This window comes from Aythya ferina (assembly GCF_964211825.1).
Source record: "Aythya ferina genome assembly, chromosome: 15".
In the NCBI taxonomy this organism is placed as follows: Eukaryota; Metazoa; Chordata; class Aves; order Anseriformes; family Anatidae; genus Aythya; species Aythya ferina.
Genome location: NC_140314.1, coordinates 9924701 through 9949323, shown reverse-complemented (window position 1 = coordinate 9949323; position 24623 = coordinate 9924701). Strand labels below are relative to the sequence as shown.

Sequence of the window (24623 nt, the reverse complement as noted above, 5' to 3'; positions counted from 1 at the left end):
TTCCCGCGCCTCGCCTTCGCCGCGCGGCGGGCCGAGGCCCGGGCGAGCTAAAAACTACCAAAATGGCGGCAGGCGAGGCCGCGGGGAGGGGTACGGGAGCTCCGGCAGGCCACACCGCGCTGCGCGTCGGGGCGGCGGAGTACACGCGGAATCGGCGGAGCGAGTGCTGAGTCGGTGCCGCCGCCGGCTTCCCCCTTCCCCCCGGCCGCTGGGAGACGCTTGGGGGCCGCGGAGCCTTGTGGGGCAGCCACAAAATGGAGGCGAACGGCAGCGGCAGCAGCAGCGACTCGGCTCCCGACTGCTGGGAGCAGGCGGACATCGAGCCGGGCAGCGCAGCCGGCCCGGGGGCCGCCCCGGCGGGCGGGGAGGCCGAGGCCCAGCAGGAGCTGCTGGGGGCGGCCTTCAGCCGGCAGCTGAACGTCAACGCCAAGCCCTTCGTGCCCAACGTCCACGCCGCCGAGTTCGTGCCGGCCTCCCTCAGGGGGGGGCCGGCGCCCGGCCTGCCGCCGCCCTCGCCCCCGCCCGGCCTGCCGCCGCCGCCCCACGGTGAGCGGGGCCGGGCGCCGCGGCGGGAGGGGGCCGGGGGGGGGGGACGGGCGGGGGGAGGCGGGGAGGGGTGAGGGGGGGCTGATGGGGGTTCGGGGGGGGCTGAGGGGGGAGTCCTGGGGGGTGAGGGAGGTAAGGAGGGGAGCTGGGGGGAGTCCTGGGGGGGGTGAGGGGGATAAGGGGAGGTGCTGAGGGGGGGTCGGGAGGGAGCTGAGAGAGGTAAGGGGGGGATTTAGGGGGTAAAGGGGGGAGCTGAAGGGGATCGGGGGGTGGAGCTGAGGGGGGGTCCTGGGGGAGCTACGGGAGCCCCTGGAGGTGCTGAGGGGGGCAAAGGGGGGGGGAGCTGAGGGGAGCCGGGGGTGCGCTAAGGGGGGAGCTGAGGGGGTTGGGGCAGGGGCGCCACGCAGCGGGGCCATCGCGGGGGTTTGGGGGGGTCTCGGGGCGCTGCCCCGCAGCGGGAGGGGCCCCCTGGGTCCGGCTGCTCCCTGCCCTCCGGGGGGGCCCTTCCCGAGCCGGGGGAGGCGCACGGAGCTGCTGCTGAAGCAGCTCGGGAAGTTCCCGGAGGTTTTGGGGGGTGATAGACGAAATGTTAGTGGGGAAAATGGCAGCTGCTGCCTGCTTCAGACCTGTCTTCAATGCCTTCCTGAAGATTGCACCGAGTAGTTAACTTGTTTTCTAATATTATGCTGATAAAAGATTAGTAGGGGAGGGAGGTTTGTCCGGCTGGCCTCAGTCAATGGAAGGCCCTGAAATTTGCCCTGCTTTTAATTTCAAAGGATCCTTGTGTATGCAAACGGTGTTAATGCTACATTTACTTTGCATATGGGAAATTAAAAGAGAGCTACTTTCTAATTTCCAGCTCCAGACTGCACTTCCTCCCAAACATCAGACATGATAGCTAGCGTTGTGGCAGGGTTTTAATGTCACATTACATCTAAGGAGTTTGGGACCTGGTTAAGTATGGTAGTTTAATGCTCTACTATTTTTTTAATTTATATTTTTCTCTATCTCTATTGGTACATTGTAAAACAAACTCATACTTTAGATATTGATTCTAGTAATTTAATTTCACTAAAGCTACTACTTGTTACATTGTGTTTGTTATGATTTCCTGTTAATTGTGGCTTATTATTTATTGCATACTGATTTAATATATGAATTAGTCTTGCACTCTCTAGGATCTAGTCATCTGATGTTAACAACTGAAATCTGTAATTTTCATATGTGATGCTTTAAAATTTGCAGAACAGAATATTAACCCCTTTATTTGTTAGAGTAAATGTTAGGATTCTGTGTTCTCTGCAGCACTCTGTTTTCTAATCTGAAAATGTAGCCTGTGTGCTCTGTAGGTAGGCAATGTATAAGTGCATGAAAATATGTTTTCCAGAAGCCATGGACCAACGACTGGATCCTGCTTAGAATAACTGTGTATGCTAAGGTTTACTGGTGTGAAGGTAGAGCAGATAGCTTGAGGCTGCACTGAACATACAATACACCTTTTAAATAATTTCTAAAATTAATTCTGGTGTGTTTTTCAGCCATTATTACAACATGCATCAAAGTTTGTTTTTCACTTTGTAATCAATATTGTGACTGAAAACTTTCTTGGAGTTTTGAATGTTAGAATAATTGATTATCCTTCCTGGCTACTTCTGTAAGATTTCTTCTAAGGCTTCCTAATTTAAGAGTTAAGTTACTTTCCCTCACCTGCTTGTATTTATTTCTTCAGGCTTTCCTTTTCTTCACTCTTTTGCTACTTGCCAGGTTCATGATAAGCTACTGCCTTTCCAGAGGTTGAAGACAACTTTACTGAAAGCTTGTTGGTCATCTGGAGTGATCAGGAATAGCTTTTCTTCTTCATCTTAGTTGCTGAGCATATTTCCTTTATACTGCTATGATCTACCTGATTTGAATTTGGCTTGCCTCTGTATCTTCTTTAAGGTTTAGAATTCTTCTTTAAGTTTTATAAGTTGAAGTTTCTATAATTGATTTGGGTGTCCATAGGGTTAAGCAGACACAAATCTGCAGGTGTCCCCCCATCCATTTTTTCTTCACTGGAATTCTGTCTTTTTTATGCACTTTTCCAGGTCCGATGTACTTGCTTAAAGAATAATTGACAGTCTTGTCCTGGCAGATATTCATATAAGGTGACAACTACTTTCCTGGCTAGGAGAGCTGGGTGGAGCTTGCTCTGGAAATAAGTCAGAACAGCACGTGACCAGACAATGGTGCTGAATAGGTGACTTTTCAGCAACCCAGTTTGCTATTGCTCCTGTAGGCAATTAGGTGTTCCATGGCACGCATCCTGTATTACCTTGTGAGAAAAAAATACTTCTATTTACCATCTGTTTTGAGGTCTGTAGAATACCTGTTTTGTATTAGCAAGAGCCGAAATAAATCTTGATTCTTATGAGGACTCTAAAAATCTAGTTGTCAGCTAAAGGACTTACGTGGCCTAAACTTAAGTTTTAGTAATGCTTTTCTCCTTAAAACTTTCTTTCTTGCTGAAATTTTGTTTGGGCCATAATTTCTCAGTAATTCAAAGGATGCTGGAGGTCAAGATAGATGTGCAGTGGCAGCAATGGATGTAGAAAAATTCTGATCTCAGTTGTCTGGTGGTAGTATGTAATAGTGTTTCTTCTTAGGCGCAATAACTTGATACTTCTAAGAATTCTGTAAATTATGGCTAGAGCACTGAAATAATGTTCACAGAAACCAGTCAGAGAACAAGATGCAAACTTCCTAAAACTGTGAGACTCCTGAGATTTGTGTTCCAAGTAGTTTACTTTAAAAGTTATGTCCTGTGTGTGCTTTTTGTTTGATTGCAAATCGTGTGTTAGGGAGAATACCTGACCAATGTTTACCCCTAATGTAATTTTTGCTTGCAGATGTTTCAGAACTAGTTTGGAATTAAATTACCGTTTGATTACATGCGAAAAGAGCACGTTGTTTAAATTTCTGAACCTAAGGAACAGCTCAAAAAAATCTATTCCAAGTGTTGTACTTTGTGAGGACCTGTGTTTATCAAATTGTGTCAAAGTCTAACTCATTTGCTTAGAACCTCTGGGTTCCATCAGAAATGTGAAATAGAGGCTTCTGGATTTTCTGTCTGCAACAGACATCCCTGTACCGGAGTACGTTCCAGTGAGTCATGTCAAGTACATCATGGACAAGTTGTGCTTCTAGGAAAGCTTATTTTAGATAGCAGTTGCTGGACTAGCAAACTCAACTAAATTAAGCCAAGGTGTGATAGTCAATAAAATGGCAGTAGATTGTCTTAGTGCCTCTAAACGTTCCTGATCACAACTGCATCTTGCAGCTTCACTGTTCTGTAGCACCTATGACTTACTCTTATTATGCTTTATTAATTTTGTAAGTCTGTATAAGATACAATTGCATTTTTGTTTGTTTCTACTTCCAGACACCAGGGAATAGTTACAATATATTTTTTTCTTACTAGGATTAATAAGGCTTCTGTTTTCTCATACCTGAGATCCAAACAAAGCTTATCCAAGTGAAAAATCTCTGAAAACGCAGCATCAACTTGCATTTTTGTGGTTACATTTTTGTCATAGTTCTTGAACGCTCACAGGATTTTTGGTAGAATTGATCACAGCTCCCTTGTATGGGCTTTATTTTATGTTAGGTTTTCTCCTTTTTTGAAGTCATTTTTAACTATTCTCTGTTGATTTCCTTTGAACCAGGAGAGTGAACTAGGTGACTTCCCGGGGTCCCTTTCAACCTGAATTGTTCAGTGTTTTTAAGTATGCAGTGCTTGTGGTAAGAAAAAAGTGTCAGTAATAGAACAGTAACGTGAACAAAATGTACGTGACACATGGCAGCTGGAGTAAGGAAAGACCATGTTTAGCCTTTTGGTGGCATTAGCGCTGTTGTTTCTTTTAGTATGTGTTTTGGCCACATGAAGCAAACTTCTGAGTGCATTCAGCAATGACTAGTTTGGGCAACTTGACCATACAGTCTTGAGTAAAGCAGACATCTTGTTTAAGATTCGATGCCTTTTAGATTGTTTCACTCCCTAAATATCCTCACTGGCCTGCAGCAGGCACTTTGGAAATAGTTATGTTCAAGCAGCTGGACATCCTCACTCTTCAATTGCTTTCAATAAGTGGATATAGCATCTATCTTTTTGGTTTTCCCTAGCCTTTATTTTGACCTTGTAGCTAGCTGGAACTTCCACTGTTTCTTTTTTTTTTTTTTTTTTTTTTTCACAACCAGAAGCAAGGAAAGGACCTCTAGTATCTTCTGTTTCAGTGCTGAAGCCTATAATTTCCAGAGTAGGATGGTGTCATCATGTTTTCCCCCCAAAATGGTCATCTCTTGCTCTGCCTCGTTCTCTGTTTTAAGACTCTTCTTCGCCAGACTTCACTTTGCATATGAACCTGCAAAGAAAGTCTTTGCCAAAAACTGGTAGGTCCCTGTACAAGAAGCTAGCATATAAAGGAATGCAAGTTTATGTAGTTTACTCATACCAGCATTTGAGTAGCCACATGCTGATGATTTACTCAGAAATACAGAGCTGATAATGCCACTGTTCATAGATCATAATTGTAAACTTGAACTGCTTACATGAAAGCAAATTAATGCGGTATTGTGAATGCCAATGTATGGTGTAAATTCCTGTCATTATCAAAAGCAAGTCTTGATTTGCATCACCACTTGACTATGCAGATCAGTGGTCTGTGTATCAGCCTCTCCAGACGGATGGGCTGCATCGCCTCCTGTACCCTGGCCAGCATGGAGAAAGGCTGTGTCTTGGCACAGGCTCGCTCGATTACCAGACACAGTGTATACATACAGTGCAGTCAAGGTGCCAGCGCGTTGCACTGATGGTGTTTGTCCACGTCTGAACTGCCCCCAGGCAGGTAGCCAGCGCTGTGTTGTTCCTGTTAGAATAATTCATCAGGCTTGTGGCCTTTGTCTGACTCCAATAAAAGGCAGACCACTAGGAGCAGGCTGTGGATTAGATGAACTGTCCTGGAGTCTATGTGCAGGCTGCTGACCGTGGGACTTGGCTGCTCTATTGAAATGAACACAAATAATTTGGGGGTAATTCTTGGATTCTAGTAGCAGTTTCATTTTACAATTTCACTTACTGAATTTGGGGCTTTTTTTCCAGTGTTGTGATGAGACACACAGAAGTAAGAGACGCAGATGATTGAAGCCAAAATAGAAAGATGTTTTTGTTCTATTATGAAGGAATAAACCAGTCAAAATTTGATCAGTGAAATTTGGCTGCTTTGAAGAGGTTTATGTGAAAGTGAAGCTGATCAAATTTCAGTACAAAAGTTCGTTCGGGACAGGTGATGGAATATTGAAAATGCATTCTCTAAAACAGCCTGGGGCAAGTTACACATGATGCGGAACTCTCTGTGTAAATGTTAAGACCCTGGGTTTAACTTTCTAAAAATCTGTGGGATATACTTGTTTTTTATTTTTTATTCTGTTTCTACAGGCTTTTGAGATATAGTCATGAAAGAGTGGAATCCTTAAATGGCTTAATACAGAGCTTGATTTCTTGACTATCTGCCTGAAAAATCAAACTGTCAATTAAGCACAGATACTTGGCTGTAAGGAAAAGGTTTTTCTCATTGTATTCCCTGAAAATCCCCATAAGCTTTTTAGACTCAGTTATGAAGAAGCATGTTGTCTTTAGATAAGATAAACGTAAGGTGTGTCCTCACTGAGGAAGGAAAAAGGTGGGTCTTTTGCTAAGTCAGAATGTAGTAAAATCATATGAATGCAAAGCAAGTGCTAATATTTTTAATTAATATTATGAAGTCTTGTTAAAACTCTTAAAACTGCTTTTATATCAGTTCATTGTAAAAACTGGGCATACTTTTTGTCCCCTGGTTAAGCTGGGTCTTAGGCTATGAAACAGGGCAGAGAAGAGGAGAAAATAATTTTGGATATAAGTTAGCTTTCAAAACAACTGCCTTTACTGCTCACAGTGAACTCCTGAAAACCTTTTCTTTCTGTGTATTTTAAAATATTGAGTATGAAATATTTTGTTTAGCTCTAGCATTTATTTGTGCTTAGAATGTTTTTTTGTTTTTTGTCCACTGAGAATCTTTTATTGATTCTTCTGCTCTGTGGGTTGACTTAGACCTTTAATTTTCTACTTCGGTGTGATTTTACTTTCTTTATACTTTCTTTTTAGAGAAAAAAGGGAGAAGGTTAGGGACAAACGCGTGTTACGTAATTCATTAAAATTTTTGAGACAATGACTATTTTGTAAATATACACTGAACTCAGATATTCAAACCACAAGTAAGAAAAGGTGGTGGAAATCCTAAGGTGGGTGTAAGGCATTTCTTTACTCCCTAGCCTTCTAGGAATTCCTCTGAAGGAACTTTTTGCCTGTGTTTGAGCAGCAACAACACACTTGCTGTCCAGACCATCTTAAGTTTTGCAGATGAGACTTGTTTCAAACTGAATTTGTCCCCTTTTTTTTTCTTGTTGTTGTTTATCCTTTCCTTTTATGCTCTGTTGTACAAACCATTTTGCTAGCCCCATTTTCAACCTCACTTGTCAGGTACCAGCACTGCTGAGGTTCTTATCTCTCCTGCAGCAGAGCAGCCTGGGAGCCGAGTTCTGTTAGGCAGAGAGACAAACTGCGGCCTCTCTTCAAGCCATGATAACTGACTCTATGAAGGCATTTGCACTGTGGCTTCAGGTAGCTGCTTCTGGGGAGTTCCCACTGAATAGGATGTGCTTATGTGGAGATAGCTATCTGCTTATTTTGTGCGTCTGGGAAATGCTCCAGTTCAGGTGTAGCTGGAGCTGTTGTTACTGCTTGGCACTTGAATTTGGCTGTAAGACTGTACCTGAGCTGCGGATTCATCTAGGTTGGAAAAGACCTTCAAGATTGAGGCCAACCATCAGCCTGACCTATCAAGTCCCATCACTAAACTGCGACCCTGTTGTGCCACACATTCTTCCAGACCAGCAAGTAACACTGTGCACTCTGGCTAGCGGGAGGCAGAATGTCTGATTGCATGCCATTTGTAGTTAGCTACTTCTTTTTCTGTATTTTCTTTCCACAGCTGGCCAGCTGTGACCCTGTGTTTGCTCCAGTATGCAGTGCTGTGTGATGAAGTGGAGGGGTCTTGGCAGGCCTTACCCTGTCTCTGGAACAACACTTCTGATACTGGTCCTCAGCATACCAGCTATACCTGGCCCATACTTGAAAATCTTGTTCCATTCTAATATAAATTTAATTCTAAAGCAGTTTTCTGTTGAAATTGCTAAACTACTGATGTTGTTATGTTCCTGGCTTATATACTAGTTTAAAACAATATTTTCAGAGTGAAAAACATACTTTAACTTTTAATTGGTTCTACTTGTGCAGTCTTGGTTATTGTACAACCAAAACACATGCAAGTACAAAACTGGATGCGATACACAACAAATGCATCAGCTATAGTAGAACACAGAATGAATTAAATAGTCAGAGTATGTTCCTGCACTATTTGGGGGGAACATCAACTGGGTTTTAAGAGACCAGTCATCCTGCTTTAAAAACAGTGCACTTCTGGACTCATTGGGACCATGCATACTCCTTCAGAGAATTGTGTTTTAAAAAGTTTTACCTTTTCAGATGAGATTATGAATTACATCAAGTCCTTGTTTAATGGTCTAGCAGTAGATTAATGTAACATATGTATCCACTTTTACCTTCAGCATTGATTTAAAACAAAAATGTCCTAGGGCTCTGATGTTCAAGAGAACTGAAGATAAAGTGCTTGCCTCTTGTAATGCAGCGAGTCAGAAATGCAAAAGCAGTTCCTGACTTACAGTTTGAGGAGAGATGGAGTATGAAGGATGCTATATAAAATCTAATTGTTGTTAGCCATATGTAAAGCCAAGAATTTGAAACATTACTTAACTACAATTTGACATCATTTAAGGCATGTTCTGACTTTAAAACCGTATTTCATGCAAGCTGCATTTTGAATCCCACTCATGTGACAAGAATCCTGTCTGAAGAGCGCTTGCAGATGAGGATCTAGAGTTGTCAAGCTCAACTTGAAATGTTGAGCTTACTTTGCTGACTTCCAGAAAACACCAAATTTAAAACTTTGCATGTCTGCTTGAGTATAGTGGAGAGAATAGGATAAATTACAAGGGCAATTTAGAACCTATCTCAGTTTGCCTTGCCTTTAAAGGCATTTTGTTACAATGACATTTACCTCATGGGGAAAATGAGCAAGGTTACTTCAGTTCACTGGGTTTGTCCAGATGTTTTGCTGCAGAGACAGCATGGAGTTTGGACCTCTTTTCATGTCATAATGCAGTACTGAGGTCTAGGTAGCAAGCCTATCTAAACTAGATTGAAAATCGTCTTTTTGTGATCCACAGATTCCCTAGGCTGCTTCAGAACTTAAGGTGTTTTTCCTTGAATTATTGAGAGTGCTGTTCTGTCACCTCTGTCATGGTACCAGGAGCACTTATCTACCAGCTAATAAATTGCTTTAGAGAGCTGATCTGTTTTTTGGTTGAAAGAGTTTTATGCTAGTTCAGTTTTTGGTCAGACCAGCTCTGTCTGTGGAACTTCATTGGTTGTCTGTGCACCAGGGCTGACAACAGAAGGGACAGAAAAAAAGCACAACGTGGCAACCCAGCAGTTTAAGCAGCAGTAGAACTGCATCCTTTTGGGGTGCTTGTCTTCAGGCGTGCTGCAGGGGATTTGCTCATTTCCACACAGAGCAAATGATAAATCTGACTCTTCAAAGCCCAGACTTCTCTCGTCTATTTGTTTGCAATGCACCAGTGCCCAGAATAACCTGCCTTAACCTGAAGTCATTGAACAGAAGTAAGCAATTCCTAAAAGGGATTTCTTTCTATCACTTAATGCCTGTTCTTCTTGAAATTAAGAGTATTTCTCTTTTACTTGGTTTCTCTACAATGCACTCTTTAAGAGAGTGGTTTGTATTCCTTTCCTGCTTTGAAGGAACAGTGCATATTTCAGTGTATTTCATATACAGAAGTCCTCTTGCAAAATGTGTCTCCCACTTTGTGTATCAAAATGACCAGAATTTAATCAGTGACTGTGGAAATAGCTGAATGTCTCTTGCCCCTTGTTTCTGTGTGGCATTAGTACTGTTTGGCATTCATACACAAACTATATTATTGATTTCTTTCTAGCATGCCTAGATTTGTATAAAATTTAACAGATGGGCATGCTTTCAGGAGTGCTGCTCTTTGAGAGAATGAACTCTGTTTCCATACTTCTTAGGTTAACAATTTGTTATTTCATCTGTTATTTGTGAAGGAACTTTTCTTTCCTTCTCTAGTCTGTATGCCTGTTGGATTACATACCAGAAAATCAGAACCAAAATTTTTATGAATGTTGGTTGATTGCTGTATTTTAAAAGTTAAAGCAACTCTTCAGCTACTTGTAGATCTTCTGTTTTGAGGCAAGCGTGTAAGTACTGTCATGTAAGAAGTTTTTCACTATGGAGAGACTTCAGGAGTGAAATCCTGAGCTTGCTGAAATGGCGCTGTCATGAAAGCTCTGCAGGCCAACCACAGTACGTGTGAAATAGCCAACAGTCTTCTGAAGCGTTGCAAAACAGGCCTTTGGTTCATGCCTAGATTCTGTGCCACCTGCTTACCACGCTCAAGTGGGATGATTTGGGTCTCTTCCAGCTCTCAAATGAGAGTAATATTTCTTGCAAGGACTTTCAAGGTATTCTACCCGTATGTTTTTCCTTACTCTATGAAATCATTCTTTTAAAGCTTTATTCCTGTGGTATTGGGACCCTGGCATGAGGATCATGTATGATATGATACAGGAGTGTAGGGAACCTTGTTCTGAACAGTTTTGTCTGTGTTGCTGTGCCCTTTCTGCTGCTGCTGGTCACTGGGTGTTATGCTCTGACCCACATTCACCCTGCCTGCAAGCTTTGTCATCTGGACCTCTTCCAGGTTTTCCAGCGCTGCTCCAGTTTATAGAACTCTGCAGCAAATACACAAACAATGCTAAAGCAAAGAGGCTTAGAATCAGGTCCTTCTCTACATGTTTTTGTTCCTTTGAGGGATTTTTTTTTTTTTTATTCTGTAGGTCCCATTATGCATATAGAGCAAGTAATGCTTTAAGGTCTGTATTTTTATAGTGGGGCTGAAGGAGAGCTGGCAGTACAGTTACATAGAGGGTATGAATATGTTAGGTGAAAAAAAAAATAAGGAGATGAACTTGTTTCAAAGAACTTTGAAGTGTACTTTATACCACAGTAAAAATAAAAAGGTTAAGATTTTAGGGATAATTTTAGAATGCCTCTTGATTATGTGGAACAACGTCCCTAAACTTGAAGTGGTATAATTGTTAAGTGGAACATACCACTCTTAGTAGGTTTAGTAATTAGTTATACGTCAGCATATAGTTTAATGGCATCGTTGAGTGCTTAAGGAGGTTGATCTATCCAAATAACCTACTTGTGGCCTTGATACACACAACTGGTGAGATTGCTCTCTGAGTACCATGGCTATATTACAGTGTTTAAGAGGACTGGCAAACTCACTAGGTATATGAATGAATTATCTCTTGACCCTAATAACTAGAGAAGATTTTAAGAACTTAAAAACATTGAAACAAGCTATGAAGAATGTGAAATTTGAGTCCCAATAGCATTGTAGGCACACCTAGAAGGTGAAGCTAGGAGAACGTTGCCATACAGCTGTGATGCGGCAAACACATTGTTTCAGTGAAACTGGTTTTCCATGTTTCTAAACATCAGTTAGATACTAACACTTAAAATAGCAAGTGTGCCCCCAAAGTGTGGGGTGGTACAATACTATGTGCAGAAAAATTACTTCCCTTAGAACTTGATAAGTGTATCCTTTTTTTTTTTTTTTTTTTTTTTGGGGGGAGTTGGGGATGGAACTGTTCAGAATTGATGTTTTACTTTCAAATTTTTTAAGCAGTGTTCTTTAGAAGTACTTGTGCTTGGAAACTATATTTAGTACTGCTGGGGTTTGGTTGTTAAATACACTTGGCAATAAAGTTGGAAGAATGGTCTTCGCTGTCTAAGTGTAGAAATTGGTTACAACAGTATATTTTAAAAATTGAACTTTTTTCTTTGCAGGTGCACCCGTAGAAGCTTCTCCGGAGGAGCAGACAGCCTCTTGTGAAGGTAATTGTTCTCATGCTCTGACAACATGCAGTGTAGCTCCATTAAATAAATTTTAACAAAATTATTGCAAAGCATCTCCTTTTTAAAAATGTGTGCGATCCTTTTCTAATATTCATTCTTTGTCACCATGCTGCTGTTGTAAGGCAGTGTGGTTATCAGTGGTTATTTACAGTGTTATACCAAATCAAGCAAAGCACACAAGGACCAACTGGTTTATTGAAGGCCATAAAGCTTGCATGAAGCAAAATTTAAAAATCTGAATGTCTATATTAAATAGCATAGGAAAGTGTCCAATCACCTGAACTATCCTTTTATTAATTTACTCTATTACTCTGTGTTCTTGATGCTGTCTTGGTAAATAGATGTAGTTTGTGATTCCTTTTTTTTTTTTTCCCTAGGTTCAAATGCTGCTGCTAACATGGAAATTTCAGAATCTGTTGGTAAGATGAGAGTTGTTCAATTTCACTATAATAGGGCTACAAAATAACAATTACTGTGCTTTTGCTGAATCATTGTAAACAAAATTGAAGAATACCTTATTGAGCCATTGTATTTTGGTCTTTACTGTTTTTCATTGTGTCTTTATGTTTGGATTAGCAAAGAGATAATTGACCACTAGTATGCATTGACAGATGCATTTAGATTACTTTGAACAGTGAAAAAAGCATCAGCTCTTCATTCAAAAGTCATTTTATATTGCAAAATAGTCTCACTAACATGTGAAATGGCAACTAACATAAAATAGTAGTATGAATAATCAGAACATGGAAATTGTATCATTCTCTTTGTATGGCTTATGGGAGAACTTAAACCATTCTTTCTCCCTTTTTCTTTCTAAACATGGCTGTCTACAGATTCAGACCAACATGATAGACTGTGTTGATCTTCAGATGTGTTTTTCCCATTAAGTTTTTACTTTATTAAAACAGAAGTCTCTTCAGTTCTGTGAATCAGTTTTCTGATGTCAGCATGCAAAAAAAAGTTTGAAAGCTCCAAGAAATAACCATTTCAGAAACAAGCAGCAGTTGCCTTTTTTCTTAACAGAAAAATACATTAACAGACTGAATAATTGAAATCTTGTCATTTCATTTTGAGGGGTGGAAGCTTTTCTCAGTAGTCACTGCTTTTAGTTTCTTGTTCTATTTGAATATATCTAATTGGTTAATTTTTAGTGGAAAATGGAGAGACAGAAATGTCCCCAGAAGAGTCATGGGACCACAAAGAAGAAACAAGTGAAGCGGAACTAGGAGGTGGTCCATCAGTGGATTCAGGGCCTTCTGAAGAAAGCGCTCAGGAAATGATGGAAGAAGAGGAGGAAATACCAAAACCTAAATCTGTTGTAGCGCCACCAGGTGCTCCTAAAAAAGAGCACGTAAATGTAGTATTCATTGGGCATGTAGGTAAGTTGTAAGTGAATGGGAGGTAACTGAATCTTTGCATTGTGTACGAGGTGAAAGGATTAGAAATGAATCCTGCTTTTTCTAGTAATGCATATATTCATCCTGTCTTGAGGGTAGTAGGAGCATTCATCTTAATGAAGCTACTTTGGAAAAAATAAATAATTTAAAGCAGATCTTTCAGGGATAGAGTGACGAGGTACTGCTTGGGTTTTCATGGACACAACAGCATCTGTGTTCATGATTTCTCAAGTACCTGCCCTTTTAAATGCCAAAGTTATGTATCTGTGTTAGCGTTCCAAAGGACAGAATCAGAAAACAATGCTTCTTTTCTGCTTTAAATAATTTCAGAAAGCTCTTATTGTTAGTAATTACTAAATCAGAAAATGATGTTCAGAAGATTAAAAATTACAGATCTCTAAACAATGGAACAACTTAATATAGGGCTAATACGTAAGAATTTGTAGCACAGCATCCCAGCTGAGTAGTTTCAACAAATTCCAGAAGAATCTTAAGTGATGTCAAAAGTATTTAGGAGTGACTGAATCATGAGCTCTAGATTTTTCACATGTATAGACTTATTACTTTAAAAGCATTGTAACTTAGCTGGGTAAGCTCAGAACTGAGTCACACAAAATAAAGAGGCAGTGGGCAGAGATACATCCCAATATTGAAGAGTAGCCTATAGGAGTTGGTAACAAGGGAGAAAGGAAGCGGGGAAAGGGCTTTTGCACATGTTTAACCCATGCTTTTGCTGGATCACAGCTTGTTGGGTGTTCTTTGATTACAGATGATGCCAAGTTGATATGTATCAAAAACATGATTTTCAAAATTCAGTAATTGAATTGACAGTGAACTCTTGTGGAAACAAGGGAAGCTGAGAGATACTTCAAAAAAGTAGAATTAGGAAAGGCATCTTTGGAAACAAATCAGATGACATTGATCTTAATTACTTTCCTTTTTCTTAGGATTTTATTTTAAATTGTGAATGATTTAACTATTTCCTTGGTTTTTTTAGATGCTGGCAAGTCAACCATTGGAGGACAAATAATGTAAGGAAACTAAAAATATTTAAGAGATTGATCTGTTTTGTGGGTTAATATATATTACATAAAATATTTTCTTTCTGTATTTGATCATCATAGATTAATATTTTTATGATAAAATATCGTTGTCTATTTAGTGTAGTTGCTTATTCTCTTTGGATTTTTTTAAATTCCAGCAGATTTAAGATTAGAAGTTTCACTTAATGGAAACAACTGCAAAAGCATGCATTATTAAATTTTAAAACTTGCTTTTTTAGAGCATAACTCTGTTTTTCTTTGTACTTTCAAATGTAGTTGAAATTGCTTTGTATCATTTGTTAAACTTTGTCCTTTTTGTGAGAATTTACAAAGAAAATGCTTATTCCCTAGTGTTAACATCGTCAAGCTTGACTGGATTTTAAAATATGAAAATAAAAAGTTAACCTTTTAAGTCTGTTTTACAAACAGCATCTAGAGGTTGCAATACTCTTATGAGACAAAAGCAATGCAGTTCAATCTTACAGTTTGTCAAAAACAAGAAATGGAATGTAGTACATGAAGAAATAAATGCTATCCTGCTGATGCAAACTATTGCTATGATTTAAAATAATATTCTCAGGAAAAGTGGGAGGTCTTTGTCTTGGCATTTTCATTCTGTTTTGTTTTTGACCAAACTGGAATGTCGGAACTGTCATGCTACATTTAACCTTGTTGCTCATACTACAGCAAATTAGCATTTTGTTATCTGATGTCTGTTCTCTGTGTACAAGGAGATGTCAGTTCTTAACACTTTTACCAGTGTGTTAGGTTCCTAAAGTTCTCTGTAGGAATCTTTCTGTTTTTAATTTTTGCAGAAGATCCCTTTGTTGTAAGGAGGGGGGAAAGAGGGTAACCAAGTTGTCAGTAAACCTTTATTTACTGTTATAAATTTTCCTTGTAAACTATGCAGATTACTGTTATTAGAAGATCAGGTAAAAATACCTGAGTGAAAAATCTGAAAGTTGTAATGTTATAAAACTGTATACTCCTCACGTACCTCTTTTGATAATTGAAAGATCTCTCTTAAAATATCAGGTTACTTCTTCTATGTAAGGAGTGAAAACAAAAATATTTTTCTTTACATTTTAGAAATATTTCATTTATATTTATTTTAAAAATTCTTATCTCAATTTTTACTCAAATTTTGAAAGATTGGATTTCTCTGACATGTACATAGCAGACATATTTCCTTTTCAAAACTTGCCACTGCAGAACGTTTTACAGAGGCTAAAAAAAAGATCTCAGCTAAAGAAATAGTGTCATACTTTTTACTGATAATTGTGCGGATTTCTACAGAGAACAAATTCCACTGCTGTTCACATCAGACTGTTCGATTTTTTTATTTTTTTTCCAAAATAATCTGTATGAATTGCGTAACTACTTAATTACATTTTTGTTTATGTAAAATTGCTTTTTTTTTCTTAGGTATTTGACAGGAATGGTTGATAAAAGAACACTTGAAAAATACGAAAGAGAAGCTAAAGAAAAAAACAGAGAAACATGGTATGAAACTTACTAAGATAATAGTCTGCTTTTTACTTTGTGCTGTGATGAAAACAAACTGTTTTTTAATCTCTGTCCCCGTGGAAATTTATTATTGCTGGAATTGATTTGGTTTGTGGGGGGAGGAATCACTTGTTTTCCTCCACTACTTCTTTAACCAGGTCTATATGAAAACAGTGTGATTCACAATTCACATTGCAACAGGTTTTGCTGTTCTTTTATTTTTTTTATTTTTAGAAAGTGCCTAGTTATCTGGTAGAAGGAGTACAAGGCAGAAGCTTTTCTCAGGCAGCTTTTGGGATTATTGTATCTGTCTTTTACCTGTAAACAGCAGAGAGGTTTTGAAGACAGAGATCAAATAAGTCAGTAGGGCAGATGCAAGATGAGAGCAAGTGAACGGCTTTGGCAGTAGTATTTATTCATATAAAAACGAAGATACAAGGTCCAGAGTTGTTAAGTTTACTCTGCGTAAGAAGATGCTACTCCCATGTATAGATTTGGGGGCTTTGTTTGTGTTTTTCTTTTATTTGTGTGTGTGTGTGTTTGTATACAGCCCATATAGCATCCTGCTTCTTTTGCCCTCAGTTTCTGGAAAGCTGATTTCGCTTTTGGAACCTTTTAGTTTCATTTCATCTGTCTAACTTTAAGTCTAACTTGGTTGTCTGTCAGTGGGATAAAATATAATTAGGAAGGAACAAGCATTGATATGATCAAAGATAGGATGAATAAAGGATATAGGATGGGTATGAATATAGGATGAATACTGTCTATTTCATCATCAACTTCTGTTTATGTTTGAGGCAATAAGAATATGCAAATCAGAGCTAATTTTTGCGTTAATTGTGTTGAGAAAAAGGATTTTTTTTTTATTTGATCCAGAACTGCCTTTCAAACTGAGGCAAAGGTTAATACTTTAGTATTTGAGGTGAGATCATACCTGGAGAAGTTAGGAATTGAAAACTGTTGTTCAGAATTGCACAAGTCTATGTGAAGGACAGCTAGCACTAGGCAATATGGCTTACTAGATATTCAATAAAAGTGACTATTGGTGTTGGACAAGCTTTAGTTTGGCAGTGCTAATGTGGTTAAAAGTGTTGAGTGGAAAAAAGATGTTACGATAACCGGATTTTCATACTTAATTTTAGTAAAAATTAATATAAAACAATATTTCGTCATTTTTTTTGTAGGTACCTTTCGTGGGCTTTAGACACAAACCAAGAAGAACGAGACAAAGGTAAAACAGTAGAAGTGGGTCGTGCCTATTTTGAAACTGAGAAGAAACACTTCACTATTCTAGATGCTCCTGGGCATAAGAGCTTTGTTCCAAATATGATTGGTGGGGCTTCTCAAGCTGATCTTGCAGTGCTGGTAAGGACAAATCAGATATTTATTTATTTATTTATTGTGGAATTAGGCTTTTGATTTTTGTTGGTTTACTCATTTCATTGGTCATAGTGGCCAAAAATTAAAAATCGTGAGTCTTTTTTGGGATAACTAAACAGCTTCATAAAATTGTCCACGGTTTTCATGTGTTTTTTATGTCCCAGCAGAAACTAATGGATAATACTGAGGTTATACCAGTGTATTTTAAAAGCTTTTACCAATTTTGACTGCCAAAAGTTATTTTTGATTAAGGTGATATTACCCATTGTCTGTTTTTCTGCTGAGAAAATTGTAGAACTTTTATTAAAATGTATGTTTTTAATTAGGTTATTTCTGCAAGAAAAGGAGAGTTTGAAACTGGATTTGAGAAAGGTGGACAAACAAGAGAACATGCCATGCTAGCAAAAACAGCAGGTGTAAAACATTTAATAGTTCTTATTAATAAAATGGATGATCCAACTGTAAACTGGAGTAATGAAAGGTGAGTTTGATTTAAAAAAAAAAAAAAAAAGTGAAAGATACTGAAATGATTCCTAACCAAAGTAATTTTGTATCCCACTTTGCTGGAAACTTAGAGGCTTTATACTGAATCTGAAAGGAAGTGACTCTGCTTTCAGTAGTTCAGTTTGCCAGATTCTTGATTGCTTGGCCACGTTTCTGCAAAGCTCGTATCTTAGGTTTGGTGAGAACAGCATTATCCTGTTCAAATAACACAGGGTAGATGCATACAAGGTGGAGTTGTTCTTTTACGATAAGCTGAACTGAATAAGCAAATAATAAGTATTTCACGACTGCAGTCTGAGAAGGAGGGAGGAAGGGAATCTTGCAGTGTTATGGGCCAGGTAAAAATAACTAGGAAGACAATATGTAATCCTTAAATAACTGTAATAGTAAGGATTGAGTTCTTCTTTTCTGCTTTAATGCTCAAATGTTACAAAAGAGCTTTAATTTTCTTAAGTGTCAGAACTTAGGTCTTTTTAAGGCTTCTGTCACATCTTCTTGTCCCTTCAAGCTGGATGCTAAAAAGCATAATTTGGTCCTTTCCTAGAGATACTTGTGTAGTGATGGGATACAGTTTTTCCTTCTACAGTATGATAAGAAGAGTTGTCAGAGAACTTGCTGTGCTATCAAGAATCATGAAAGTTCTTGAGGAAAGCTATGAGGGATTATGCAAACTTACAGCATCAGCCTGGTTTGCTAAGAGGATAAGGCGTGGCCAATTGTGCTGTCTTGGTCCTGCCCCAACCTTCCTCAATTTTTAACATTATTAAATTCATCAGAAGCTGAGGGGAAGAACTGTAATAGATATAAATAGCAGTAAGTTTTTACAAAACGATACAGAAGATTGGAAGAGAGAAAACTATTGCTAGGGTGAAAGCCCACAGAATGACCTTAGTAGCTGTCTGCTTGGTCTGTCTTGCTACCTTCGCCTGTATCTCTAGCTTAAAAGCAGATGCAGCATGTGTTGTTGCTTACCCAGCCTAGTAATTGGGGTATTTGGGAGAGAACTGGTGGTACTTTATGGAGCAGAGGAATGAGGGAAGTAAGCAATACCGAGTTGTGCTGGAAGATTGGGGAGAAGATGAAAACAGGCCACCAAATTCTATTAGTTTTGCTACTTAGAGAATAACTTAACTCACGAAAATTAAACAAGTCTGATTTTGTTGTTGTTTTTAAGCATAATATTATGTCGTGTTGGATAATTTCAGTTTATCTTAATGTGCTTGTCGTTTTAATAGATATGAGGAATGTAAAGAGAAACTGGTGCCGTTTTTGAAGAAAGTTGGCTTCAATCCCAAAAAAGATATTCATTTCATGCCCTGCTCAGGACTGACTGGAGCAAACCTTAAAGAACAGTCAGAATTCTGCCCTTGGTATATGTATGTATTGTAAATTCAATTACTTTTGTATTAGTTATGTTTCAATAAAAGCAAAATGCTACAGTGAAGTTAGGAAGAAGTATAGAATGGCGTATTGTAGCTGCGTTCAGGAATTCCTGGCTGAAGTGCTTAAGGAAATGGGATCACAGCAACAAGGACACAGAGCTATGTAATCAACCAAATAAAACCATTTGCTAACTGCAGAAGATTAAAGTTAGCAGACTCTTTAAAATATTAGCAGTATTTATTAATTTTTGGCTTTGTGAAATGGAATGCAATACCATCATGTGAATTTTCCAGTGATGCTGCATTGGACCTGTTGCTAGGATGAGTAATTGTTTGATATGAACAGTTTGATTGAAAATGGATTATTGTTAGTGGCAAGTCATGTCTCCCACTGGGTTTCATATTTTCCAATATTGTTCATGACAGCTAAAATGTATTAACAAAAAAATCTTATTTGGAACTAGCTAATGGTTTTGCATATCCAAAACAAATTAAGTAAATCCAGCAAGATTCTCAAGGGGATAATGAATGTATGTGAAATATGCCTGGGACTGTAACTTTAAAACTATATGTGCTTCCTAGGTGTTAACATGTTATTTAGGGTAATGTTAATGGTGGACTTTTATGATAGATATAGATGTCTAAGAGGTCTTGGTACTTAATGATGACAGAATGAAAATCTTTGTGAAACTGCATTTATCCATTCTGAGCAATTTTTAAATAGATGGGTGCTCATGTAACTGAAACAAATGCCTTCTGCTTTTAGTGGACTACCATTTATTCCCTACCTGGATAATTTGCCAAACTTCAACCGTTCAGCTGATGGACCAATCAGGCTGCCAATTGTGGATAAATATAAGGTATGATTTAAAATAATAGTATCGAAAATATAAATGTACTATTTTCAGGAAGCAGTAAATGCACTATTTACCATATTGTTAGAGCGTATCCGTTTTCTTTGATATGTCTACATTTCCAACAGTGGAATAGTGGCGGGGAAGGGATGTAATTCATTTGATGTTATATGAGACTCAAAACTGGTAATCTTTCATGAAAATAGCTTCCAAAATATTAAATATTGCAGTGGTATATAACTTCATAGGGTTAGGTAATCATACTTAGAATTAAGTATGATATTTTAAAGAGACAGACTCTTTAGAAAAAAGTTTGTAATTTTTATGTAATTTCTTTTCATTGAAGGATATGGGCACTGTGGTCCTTGGAAAGCTGGAATCAGGTTCTATTTGCAAAGGACAACAGCTTGTGATGATGCCAAACAAGGTATGGATTAGACATCTAGAACAATTCTGCTCTGAAAACAGCTTGGTTTTTAAATATATTACTTTAAATCAGAAAACTTCCTATTGTTTAATTGAGCAGAAGTAAGCACTCATCTCATATGAGCAATGTACCCAAGTATGTGTTTGTGTCTCATTGACTTCCTTAGAATTTGGAACTCAAGTTATGTATCCTCAGTAAACTGAATTGCTGGGCTACACATCATAGTTTGTTTGAACTGTGTATTACTTTGTATGCCTTCTGTACAAATGCAGACTTCTTTTGCTGTGGGTTAGTAATGTTCAAAACTTTCTTTTTTGTTCTTTTTTTTTTTTTTTTTTTTAAGTTTTTGCCAGATGGAAATAAGAAAAAAAGTTAAAAGGATACAAACAGTAAACTGTAACAGACAATAGCTCTTAATAACACTGCTTGACATATTATTTGGGAGAAATTGAGAAACTAAATGCTTTTAACCAAACTGTTATAGAATTAGTCAATAATATGTCTGTCTCTCTCATCACTTCGTAAGTTTTAAACTAACTTCACTTTGAGACATAGCAGATGTCTTTGAAATTTGCTTTCCATTGAACATATTGAGTTATATGAATTGAGGTCTATTTGAATAAATATGCTGTTTAAAACGTTAGTCATTCAAATATTTTACATTTTCTGAAGCTTGGAGAACTAAATATAATGGATTTAGACTTTGGGTTTCTTTAAAATCCTGTCATATCAGTGATTTTTTTTTTTTTTTTTTTTTTTACCCAGCTGAAATATTCAATAATTGAAAACTGCATTTTTGCTTTCAGCACAATGTGGAAGTTCTTGGGATCCTTTCTGATGATGTAGAAACTGATTCAGTAGCCCCAGGTGAAAATCTAAAGATCAGACTGAAGGGAATTGAAGAGGAAGAGATTCTTCCAGGATTTATTCTCTGTGATTCCAACAACTTGTGTCATTCTGGACGCACGTTTGACGCCCAGGTAGAATAATTAACATTTGGTTACCGTGTAAGTGGGGAAACTGCATTGAAATATTTTGCCTGTGTTTCACCAAATCCGATTTTCAGTAGTTCTAGGTTTCAGTTGAGATTTCTCATTTGCTATTGAATCTCTAAATTGACAATTACATTCCTATTCCAACATCATCAGTCTGACTTTTGAAAATGTCATCCATTTTGAACGGAACTTCTCAATTAAGTTTTGGTCACCTCTAATCTTAAAAGAAAGACCTTGGTATGACAATGTTTCATTCTTTCATATTAGAAATAATTTGGTCATCTCTTTAACAAATATGTTGTTTGTGTATTGTTGAAATATGCATTTTAATATAGTTCTGTATTCAGTTATTTTATGCTCTTTTATACTAAAATGAGGAAAAATGAACTTATTTTTAATTGTTTTACAGATAGTGATAATTGAGCACAAATCCATTATCTGTCCAGGTTATAATGCTGTGCTGCACATCCACACCTGTATTGAAGAAGTTGAGATAACAGTAAGTGTCCTTAAAATATCAGTAAGCTCTGTTGTGATGTGAATACAGACAATGCACTTGGGGTGAAGAGTTCTTTGGAGTGACTAATATAACAAAGCTCCAGCCTCGATTGGAATCTTTGGTCAGTACTGTAACACAACCAAAAATGTCTGCAACTGTTAGCATAAGCCTTCTGAAAAGTGCAGTAGGTAATGATGGATTATCTTTATGCAGTAAGTCTCAGAAGTTCCTCTCTAAGACAACATTTCCATCTTTTTTTCCCTTCTTTTACAGGCCTTAATCTGCTTGGTGGACAAAAAAACAGGAGAAAAAAGTAAGACACGGCCACGCTTTGTGAAACAAGATCAAGTATGCATTGCCCGTTTAAGGACAGCAGGAACTATCTGCCTTGAGACATTCAAAGATTTCCCTCAGATGGGTCGCTTTACCTTAAGAGATGAGGGTAAGAGTGCTTGATCAACAATTAACTGCTACAAAAATACAGTTATTTCAAATAGATCATGCATGGCAATGAAGTATTAAAATGCTGGCATCTAGTTGAACTTAGTGTATCTGTATAACAATGGAAAGCAAACATAAGTAAATTTTTGTGCAGAGTTCCTGCTGGTAACAAGAAATGTGTTTTATTTTAGAGGAATAATGTGCATTGTAAAACAAATGGTTGAACCTGAAAAATTAGCAGCACTGTTTTCTTAACGCACCCTGGAACCTTAAATGCAGAAAAGATAAGGGAGTTTGTTACCTTTAAAAGCATTAAACAAGTCTGGCAGAATGATTCTGCTTTGCACTCCTTAAATGAACATAGAGTACACTTCCCACAACTCATACTATATTCTTTCCTGTGAAAATCACAGTTTCTCTAAGTTTTTGCTGTGCTTTCGTCTTACAATACAGTAATTTATTCTGTGTTATTTCTAGTATTCTGGAGAGCCTGTATGTATGGGGAAAGCTTTCATGTTCTTAGAGATTTATGCTTTTTCGCAATATATGTAACTGTAGTGTTTGTCTCCTTGGTTTAGGTAAGACCATTGCAATTGGAAAAGTTCTGAAACTGGTTCCAGAGAAGGACTAAGCATTTTTCTCAATGACCCCCGCACAATACTGTGAGGAAAATCGACTCTGCAAAAGCCTACTTCACACCGCCTTCTTATTTTCTGCCCATTGATAAACTTCTCCCCATATTTTGCAAAGACAAATTTCACAGCAAAGGTCCACATTATGTCAGCTTTCTCATATTGAGAGCTCTGCTATGCCACTGTTGAATTTCCCCCCCAAATTTTTTTTCTCCCAAATTCTGCTTCCTTGGAAAGATTCGGCAATAGCTTTGTAAGTGATGTGGACATAATTGCCTATAATTATGAAAATCTAACGGATTTTTAATGTTTAATTTCCCCCAACATATATATGAAGACCTTTTTTTTTTTCCAGGCAGATCATTCAGAGTGTGCGAGTGTGTGTGCACATGTTACAAAGATGACTACCATGTTAATAAACTATTCAATTTGAAATCTTTTTCGGTATTTGAATTGCTTTTGAATAATGTTTTTTATCCAGATGTAACACAGTTGCATTAGCTTTTTAACTTTCCAGTAACCTCGATATTTGGTTATCTGGATTTTTCTAAACTCCTCAGCCTCCCCACACACACAGTTTTAAACGAGGCAATTAGGCACTCAGCCAAGTTTGTATTAAAAGAATTAGTTTTGCCCCCTTCCCTTTGTTGAAGGCATTCTTAAAATGAAAAACATTCATGCAAATGTGGCACCTTCATTAGCTTTACATTTGTTAATATCTTCAGCAAACTTAGGTTGACTTAACATCATTACTAGACACAGTAAGTCAATTTTGAAGGCTAAAACTACATATTGTGTCTTTATAAAAATTCAGCGTTGTTAAATTCTTAACTGCAGAAAATGCTAACAACCAGTAAATCAGTGAAATTGCGAAAATAAGAATCTGTGGCAATAGTGCCTATTAGTATTTATAAGAGCTACATTTTGTGGGAGAACTGGGCCAATGAAAAAGTGCCAGTTTATATAAGTTACTCAGTTCACCCTGTCTTTAATTTACAGGGCTGGATAATCCTGGCTGTTTTAAAGATCAGTCTGGACTGAGAGGGAGAAAGACTATTTAAATCCCTAAGAGTTTGCACATACTGAAATATGGGAGGGTCAGAATCAAGCACAGTCTGTAAATTTTTGCATATCAAAAAGCAATGTAAGCTTATAAGGACCAGTGAAGTTCTTCAAAAACTGGTTCAACATAAAGCTTACTCTCAGTACAACTTGAAGGAGCTGCATAATAAAACCTTATTTAGCTGCACTTTGAAAGTGGACTGTCTACAATTGCTATCCTGATTCTAACAATTAGGATGAAGGCTAACTGTTCTTTGCATTTTCCAGAATATTAGTAGCAAGTATTAAAAGGTATCTCAGAGCTTCTTCAGAATGTCTTAAACTAAACATTTTCAGTTGTACAATTGTGGTGAGCCCATCTCCTCCCCCAAAAATTTACAGTCTAGTGACTGTATCTGAATTCACAGAACTCAAAACTGAAACAGATTTTTTTTTGTTGATTTTTTTTTTGGTTTTGTTTGTTTCTTTGTAACTGTGGAACTCCCATTCATTTCACTTACAGCTACATTGTATGGACAGAAGAAGTTATTGTCCTTCAGTTTCATATGACTACACTTGTAGCTACCGTAATGCATGGAATTGAAATAAATTTTATTATGTCTGCAAATCTCTGGGCTTTTATTTTTTGGTAAATCAGAGTTTTAAAGTACCTTTTTTTTTTTTCCCTACCAAGTGAACAAACCCCGTATTTCCTTGGCTCTTAAATTAATGAAGAAATTAAAAGCCAAAGAAAGTTACTGTCTTGTTCTCATTCTGGATTGATTTAGGATTTCCATGTATC

General features: G+C 38.0%; 1 protein-coding gene across 1 annotated transcript; it reads left to right on the top strand.

Annotated features, from left to right (window-relative positions):
• The first annotated feature begins 118 nt into the window (after window positions 1–118).
• On the top strand, window positions 119–24449 carry GSPT1 (G1 to S phase transition 1). Its single transcript, XM_084536433.1, has 15 exons — window positions 119–546; window positions 11652–11699; window positions 12098–12139; window positions 12872–13099; window positions 14115–14148; window positions 15586–15663; window positions 16851–17031; window positions 17373–17527; window positions 18786–18926; window positions 19699–19792; window positions 20133–20213; window positions 21020–21193; window positions 21618–21707; window positions 21981–22149; window positions 22727–24449. Exons 1-15 carry the CDS (start codon window positions 255–257, stop codon window positions 22777–22779), a joined length of 1860 nt encoding a protein of 619 aa, XP_084392559.1. The 5' UTR covers window positions 119–254; the 3' UTR covers window positions 22780–24449.
• Window positions 24450–24623: the final 174 nt, after the last annotated feature.

Coding starts and splice junctions, on each gene's coding strand:
- GSPT1 (XM_084536433.1), top strand. CDS start 255: ATGGAGGCGAACGGCAGCGGCAGCAGCAGCGACTCGGCTCCCGACTGC. Junction 12,140..12,871: donor GGAAATTTCAGAATCTGTTG/GTAAGATGAGAG, acceptor GTTAATTTTTAG/TGGAAAATGGAGAGACAGAA. Junction 21,708..21,980: donor TTGAAGAAGTTGAGATAACA/GTAAGTGTCCTT, acceptor CTTCTTTTACAG/GCCTTAATCTGCTTGGTGGA.